The following is an 8,774-nucleotide window of genomic DNA, read 5'->3' as shown; positions in this document are numbered from 1 at the left end:
CTAGACCTCAACCAAAAGTGAGGTCAACAATTCCCTTCACATTCAATTGTGGTGGCAATTCAACAATAACTTGAATTTTTGTTAGATCAACTTCCATGTCATTTTCAGAAATTTTATGCACTAACACCATTCCTCCTGCAACCATAAATTGATATTTTTTCCAGTTGAGAACAAAGTTTGTGTCTTCACAGTATTTTAGAACTCTTGCTAAATGATCTAAACATAAATTGAAAGAAGTCTCAAAGACTGAGAAATCATCCATAAAACTTCAATTCCTTTCTTAATTAAAGCATAGAAAATTGACATCATACATCTTTGAAAAGTTGCAGGGGCATTACATAATCCAAAACAGAGTGATTTTTCAAATTCAAGCCTAGACAGATGATCAGCAATTAGATTCTCAGCTCCCTCTATCTACTATTTCGAAGTTAAATTCCTGCAAAAGAAGAATCCATCTATCGTATCAGTCTTGGTTTTGTACCCTTTTTTTCATTAAATATTTAATAGCAGAATGATCAGTATGCCCAACACATTTTATTCCAATTAAGTATGATCTGAATTTATCAAAGGCATATACTATTTCTAATAACTCTTTTTTAATTGTGGTATACTAATTTGAGCTTCATTAAGAGTTCTACTACCATAGTAAATTACTTTGAAAATCTATAATGTTTTTGTCCTAAAACAGCTACAATAGCAAATCACTTGCGTCACACATTAATTCAAGTAGTTTTTCCTACTCTGACGAAACAATAATTGGTGCAGTGACTAATTTTTCTCTTAATAGCTCAAAAACTTTTAGACACTCATTATTAAAAATTACATCTTTGTCAAACAAATGACATAGAGGCTTTGCAATTTTTGAAAAGTCTTTAATATATCGTATGTAGAATCCAACATGTCCTAAAAAACTCTTAATTTCCCTCGTATTTGTTTGGTAAGGTAAATTAGCGATCACTTGAATTTTTGCAGGGTCTACTTCTATACCATTTTTTGACATCTGATTTCCTAAGACAATTCCTCATGCTACCATAAATTGACATTTTTTCCAATTAAGGACTAAATTTGTTTCTTGACAACACTTAAGAACTTTCGATAAATGTTCTAAACATGATTCAAATGCAGTTCCAAACACCAAAAAATCGTCCATAAAAACTTCAATTCCTTTTTCAATTAAATCGCAAAAAATAGCCATCATACATCTTTGAAATGTAGTAGGGGCATTACATAAACCAAAGGGCATTATTCTAAAAGCAAATGTACCATAAGGACTAATAAAAGTTTTTTTTTCTCTTGATCCTTAAAAGTTATTTGAATTTGGTGATAACCAATATAGCCATCCAGAAAGTAATTATTTATGCCAAACTAGTATATCCAACATTTGATCTAGAAAGGGTAGTGGAAAATGATCTTTCCTAATAGAGAGATTAATTTTCTATAATGTACGCATATTCACCACTCTGTGACTTGTCTTGTTGGAATTAACTCATTATGTTCATTCATAGTCACACTCACTTCCCCTTTCTTAGGAACACGGCGAATTGGACTAACCCATGCATTATCTGAAATAGGGTAGATAATTCCAACATCTAACCACTATAAAATTTCTTTTTTAACAACTTCTTTCATAATAGGATTGAGTCTCCTTTGAGGATCAGATAGTTCTCTTTCACATGAATTATATGCATATAAATTGAATGACTGATTCCTTTAATACCAGCAATTGTCCATCCAAAGGCTTTCTTATAATTCTTCAAAGTTTTCATTAAACTCACTTCTTCTTCTGTAGTTGAATTTGAGGAAATTATAAATGGTAATGTTGAGGAATCACCTAAAAAGACATATTTTAAATGGTTAGGAAGTAACTTCAACTCAAGTTCAAGAGTTTTTTCAATGGATGGATAAAAAGATTTATCTTTTTCTGTCGTGTTCAAAACTTTAAAACTTTCTCGAACATAATTTGAATTTTCCTTATAAAAATCTTCAAATTGATCTAATTCATCTTCTTGCTTGTGTTCTAACTCTTTGATTTCAGATTTCTCTTCAAAAGTTATTTTCTCTTGATCCTCAGGAGCTATTGTATTTGGTGATAACTAGTATATCTATCTAGAAAATAAAATTATTTATGCCAAACTAGTATATCCAACATTTGATCTAGAAAGGGTAGTGGAAAATGATCTTTCCTAATAGAGAGATTAATTTTCTATAATGTATGCATATTCACCACTCTGTGACTTGTCTTGTTGGTATTAACTCATTATGTTCATTCATAGTCACACTCACTTCCCCTTTCTTAGGAACACGGCGAATTGGACTAACCCATGCATTATCTGAAATAGGGTAGATAATTCCAACATCTAACCACTATAAAATTTATTTTTTAACAACTTCTTTCATAATAGGATTCAATCTCCTTTGAGAATTAGCCCTTGGTTTATAGTTCTCTTTCACATGAATTATATGCATATAAATTGAATGACTGATTCCTTTAATACCAGCAATTGTCCATCCAAAGGCTTTCTTATAATTCTTCAAAGTTTTCATTAAACTCACTTCTTCTTCTGTAGTTGAATTTGAGGAAATTATAAATGGTAATGTTGAGGAATCACCTAAAAAGACATATTTTAAATGGTTAGGAAGTAACTTCAACTCAAGTTCAAGAGTTTTTTCAATGGATGGATAAAAAGATTTATCTTTTTCTGTCGTGTTCAAAACTTTAAAACTTTCTCGAACATAATTTGAATTTTCCTTATAAAAATCTTCAAATTGATCTAATTCATCTTCTTGCTTGTGTTCTAACCTGCAACAGTCTAGTTATCTTTGAACTTCCTTTTTCTGTTAAGAATATCCTTCATAAACTTCACATATCTTGACATTTATTCTAAAGCTGCAACAAATGGAATATTAATCGTAAGCTTCTTAAGGATTTCCAAAAATTTTGGAAATTGTTTATCCAACTTTCGTTGACAAAGTCTCTAAGGAAATGGATGTGATGGTTTTTCCAAGTCAATGTTAAGTGGAGAAATATGTCTCTCTAAACCTTTCGAAGCGTCCTCTTTAGGTTCTTCAATTTCTTCTCTCTCTACTTCAATCTCGTTTTGAACTCTACATTACAACTCTCTTCCGCTTCTAAGTTGAACGACTTTTACTTGCTCTTTATTCTGGTCTTTTCGATTTACTTCTGTATTACTAGGAAGTGTTCCATGGGATCTATTATTTAATAAATTTGTTATTTGTTCCAATTGATTTACAGTATTTTTAATTGCAGCTCATTGACTTTGTAATTGACTTCTCATTTGTAACACCACTTCTTCTATAGACAACTTTTTCTCATTGAATTGTGGATTACTATTAAAACCTGGAGAATAAGTAGGTTTATAATTACTATTACCTTGGTTGTTCTAGTTTCTCAATGAGTTTACTTGACTGTTCCTGCATTGCTGATTATTACCATTTAAAGTATTATTCCAGTTAAAGTTATGATGGTTCTTCCAACCTAGGTTAAAACAGTTTGAATATGGGTTATTCTACTTGTTGTTTATTACATTCAAAGTCTCTAATGATGCTTGAGAATCTACCATTCGGCCTAATGAATTATCTTCACTCATTGAAATTGGTTGAGAAAAATTCATTCAAAATTGGTCTAAATTCCTTGAAGTTGTAGCAACTTGATTTGCTAACATTGCAAGAACATCAGATTCATGAATATTTGCTACTTTCTTAAGATTTACCTCTTAGAAGGCCATTGAAAATTATTAGTAGTCATCTCTTTAATTAAAGCATAAGCGTCATGAAATGGTTTTGACATTAATGTACCACCAACAACGTCATTGATAATAGATCTAAGAGAACCAACTAATCTATTGTAAAAAAATTAAATTATTAACCAATCTGGTATAGCATGATGTGGGAACTTCCTAAGAAGATCTTTACATTAGTTCTTTAAATTATTCTCATGCTTCAAAAATAAATTCCCCATTTTAACTGTTAAAAAGATGTAATATCATTTCTAAACTCACAGTTTTTTATTGTGGAAAATATTTAACAAGTAATTTTTTGCGCTAAATCACCCCAAGTTCTAATAGATCCAGATGCTAAAGAATGAAACCATATCTTAGTATTACCCATCAATGAGAAAAAAAAGTCTAAGTCTTATAACATCACCTGATACACCATCATTTTTAAATGTAGTACACAATTTTAAAAAATTTGCAAGATGTAAATTTGGATCTTCAGTTGGTGCTCCCCAAAACTGATTATTTGATATCTTTCGGATAATAACAGGTTTAAGTTCAAATGAATTAGCCTCTACAATAAGTTTTTGAATACTATAATGAAGTTCATCTACCGTAGGGTTTGCATAATCTCTTAAAGGTCTAAAATCTTGATTGATTTTAGCATTTTGAGTATTTTGATTTGTCATTTTTTGAATTTTTTGGTCTTTTTCTGTATTTTTTATTTCTTTTTTATTTTTCTAATAGTTATTTCTAATTCAGAATCGTAGGACACTAGTATTTTAGAATCTAAATTAAGTGCATTACTGCAAAATTACATAAAATAAAATCACACTCAAGAACTTTATATAAAAACAACATTACAATATTTTTATAATAAATTTAAAAGTTTAAATAAGACTTTCTAAAAATAGAAATTTTATTTCTAAAAATTTCTTCACAAATTTTTATTCTCCCCGACAATGGCAGGTAAAAACTTGATCCCAATTTTATATTATAGTACGATATATGCAATTATAATCTTAATATTTTCTTATTTATGTGTGAGCTCTTGATTTACACAAGCTAAATATAAATTGGGTCAAGTTTTTTTTGCCATCCTTTGGAATATAAAAATCTGCGTAATTGTGGGTCAGGTTATTGTATCAGCTGTACTAAGTCACCTCTTTAATGAATTTACATCATTTATTTACCCTCCTATAAATCAAGGGTATACAATAATGCTAATAGAAAGAGTGGAATTAATAATTTGAGAATAGTAAATTTGCCTAGTACAATCATGTTATATCGGTTGTATTGAGCTACAGAACCTCCTTTACAAAATTTGGTAGCTTTGGTACAACCGATACATTGTGCTAAAGAGATTACACATAAATTTGGTCATACTACACGATTGTACTGAAGAGATTATACACAAATTTGGATTTGCATCATAATATCACTAGGAAACTTATCTCAGTACCCCTTTAATGAATTTACATCATTTATTTACTTTTCTATAAATCAATTGAAAATTTTAATACTATCAAAGACAACAAGATTAATAATTGGAGAATAGAAAACTTGCTCAGTACAGTAGTGTTGTATTGGTTGTACCGAGGTACCTAACCAACTTTATAAAATTTTGTATAGCTTTGGTACAACCATATTATAGAATAAAAAAATTATACACCATAATAAAATAATGATAATTGGAGAATAAAAGAGCGGGATTAATAATTGGTAGCTTTGGTACATCCATATAAATTAGCAGGATTGATATTCTTGTACTCATTTAAGGGATTCGTGTAACATTTACATAATAAAATAATGATATTACACAAATTTACAGTATAAAAAAAGATATTACACAAATTATATAACTTGTGCTCATTAAGGAAGTCATGTAACATTTATAGAATAAAATAATGATATTATACAAATTTACATTATGTTATATCAATCTACATAATAAATGATCAAATGGATAGAACCTAAATATAAGAGTGTTGCATATGAAACTATTTGATTGTATCATAGTATATCCTGTAAGCACGATTGACCCTAAATATGAGTATTTTTTCAGCCCAATCTTTCTGGTCCCTCAATTTAATTGATATTTTAGAAATGATGGGCTCTATATATTTACAAACGTACATCCCACAATCAAAACTATTATTCTACTGCAAGATGTTGTTGACAATTTGCACGAGCCATTCTATGATGGGAGAGTTGAAGGCATCACCAATATCTTTATTCAGACGTCTGATTTGTCTAGTTTAACAAGTAAGATTAGGAGATTCATATTTGTTTAATATGAGAAGTCTGAGTAAATCAAAATTACAAACTTGCCTCTTAACGTCATTGCCAGTGTATCGAATTGGGCAATGAAATATAACATAGTCTTTTTTTAGCCAAAATGCCCACCAATAATGTCCAATGTTATTTGTCCACAATGAGGAGAGCAATAAATTTACAATTTGCCATCGCGGGCTTATTTACATGTGAATAAACATTTTACTTTCTTTATGATGCTTTTCTAAATTACCATAACACTGTTAATAAATAAGATCCAAAGAAATTAGAATTTCTTTATTAATATAAACAAATCTTTATAGTTAAGATGTGAATTTGATATTTACCAAATGCATACTGGAAACATAAATAAATGGTTCATACAGGCCAAGAAGAATTTCACTACTCTTGATCAACATTAGTACAAATGGATCCACATGGTCGTTGCTTAAATATTGGTTTTCAAGCATGTAATTTATGTCCTTCCTGCTCAATGGATATTGCCTCGTAAGAAAAAAATACCATCTCTGAATTCAAGAAAAATACTAAAAAATTATTTATTATAATTACTAAACTAAAATATATAAATTAAAAATACGAGCGAAACATATTATCATTACAGATCAACATAGTGTGGAGAACTTCTATCAATGAAATCAACCCAATGTGGTGGAATTAGATCTCTTAGAGGGGAATTGAAGTTTTAGTTGAGTAGGTCCTGCCTAATTAATATTTTGGATTGTTAGTACTTTTCAATAACAAGAAAATATCAACTTATGCTACATAAAACATCAACATCTAATTCTCATAAAACACGCCTTGTCAAAATCTTCATCTCGATAGACCACTAAATTTTTCTTGGCTTGCTCTTCAGCAGCCTGTTGCACTGATTCTCTCCACGTGTTTCTCTTCAACAACAGGTTGCAATGACTCTTTCTTCTTAGGTTGTTCTTTGATAGCCTGTTCTGGTTGCAAGTTAATTCAAAATTTATTTAGAGTGAAGTTAATAATAATTGGATATTTTATAGTGAAATTTTTATTACCTCATTCTTTCCTTTGTCCAAGCCCACTTTCTCTCCTAACTTTCTTGGTCTTTTTGTTCTCGGTTTCAGTCAGAATAATTATTCAACTAAGAGAAGAAATGAACATATTTTGATGATTTTAAGCAAAGTATTAATGTATTTGTGGCACACATTAATAATATTTTGCACAACAACTGCAGCTTTTTTCTCTCCTAACTTTCTTAGTCTTTTTATTTTATTCATTTTTAGAGGCTTTATGAATGGAATCCTCACCACCAATTGCTTCATATCTTCTCAATGCTTTATAGTGCTTCCAATGGTTTTATGTTCCCCTATTTTATTTCAGCCTCTCTCCCCTCAAATTGAGGTGGAGTTGGCTCGATGTGGCCCTCTTCTCCAACTTAGATGGATTTGGCTCGGATGAGGAGATGATCACTCCCTCATTCTCTTCCTCCTCAACTATAGGTGATGTCTTTGCTCACTTTTTCTCTTCCTCCTCATATGTAGTTGGTGTCTTTGCTCCCTTATTATTTTCCTCCTCAGTTGGGGATGGTGTCTTTTGCTCCATTTTTCTCTTATCTTCCTTCTCAACTAGAAGTGGTGTATTTTCTCTCTTATTCTCTTCCTCCTCCACTAGAAGTGGTGTCTTTAATCCCTTATTCTCTTCCTCCTCAACTGGAGGTGGTATCTTTGCTCCTTTATTCTCTTCCTCCTTTATTGTAGTTAAATCAATAGGAATTGTGTTTAGAGTTGTATTTACATCTACTAGACAATGGGCCATATTGTGCTCTCCAGTTATTTGGTCTTCAACAGACCTTATTTGTGCCTCCAAGACACTTATGCTTGTGCTCTCACTACTCAGGGCATTCTCAATCTGCATATGCTTATTATTTATTGATTCTTTGAAAGCTATAAGTCTTCGCTGAATAGACTTAATCAATTTATAATTTTCAATGTTTGAGGGAATATGTACATTGATATGAGTGACTTCATTTGTGGCCACTGACATAGATTCCAAAAGTGAAACATGTTGAGTTATTAGGGATGAAGAAGGGGTGGCTAATAGCGAACAATGTACATCGAAAAGGTCAGATAACAATGCTAACCCTTTCCTTCTTGAAATAATCATGAATATGTAAGAAAATATAGTTTTCTTTAGTCTATATTCACTTTTATAAAGATTAAAAAAATCTACTTTATTGCATTAGCTTCTACCTGATGATCTTGTAGCTCTGAAATAAAAGCACTGTAGATCTTATTTCTCATTATCATTGACTTCGACCACCACATGATGCGAGGTCTTGAAAGAATATTGGTATGCTAAAAAAACCATACCAGCAATGCATGTAATATAATACATTAGTAAGTAACTAGTAATGATCATGCCAAAAAACCTAATATCTTAGAAAACTCATACCATCAAGAGTGTGACATAACCACTCATATAGCCACGACCTCTGAAGTTGTGACTTCCCATGTAGGTCGTCAAATTGGTTTACCAAAAACCTCTATATGGCCTATGTCCAACTATACTGTGTAAATTCATGCACATTCTTGAAAAATAGAAGATTCCTAGGTACCTTATAGCTATTATATGGAAAAAATAAGTTTGAAAGCAAAAATTTAAAATTTAATATATTTACTACTATTTTATAAATATTAGGATTTCTAATTTTATTTTTAAATTCAATGGATGTGAACTAGGATAGAGGCTCCCTCATCCCTGTAACTTCTGTTCCCCTAT

The 8,774-nt window shown here is 30.7% G+C and overlaps 1 protein-coding gene across 1 annotated transcript in view; it reads right to left on the bottom strand.

Annotated features, from left to right (window-relative positions):
- Nucleotides 1-7,910, bottom strand: part of LOC110026769 (short-chain dehydrogenase/reductase 2b-like) — a 10,400-nt gene extending 2,490 nt beyond the window's left edge. Inside the window, exon 1 of the mRNA XM_020727879.1 lies at nucleotides 7,513-7,910. Coding sequence (XP_020583538.1) covers nucleotides 7,513-7,910 — 398 coding nt within the window. The remainder of the gene's footprint in view (nucleotides 1-7,512) is intronic.
- Between the last annotated feature and the right edge of the window lie 864 nt (nucleotides 7,911-8,774).

Source organism: Phalaenopsis equestris, unplaced genomic scaffold, assembly GCF_001263595.1.
Source record: "Phalaenopsis equestris unplaced genomic scaffold, ASM126359v1 Scaffold000400, whole genome shotgun sequence".
Classification (NCBI taxonomy): domain Eukaryota; kingdom Viridiplantae; phylum Streptophyta; class Magnoliopsida; order Asparagales; family Orchidaceae; genus Phalaenopsis; species Phalaenopsis equestris.
Note: the sequence above shows the minus strand (reverse complement) of the source record. Positions and strands in the feature narration are given on the sequence as shown.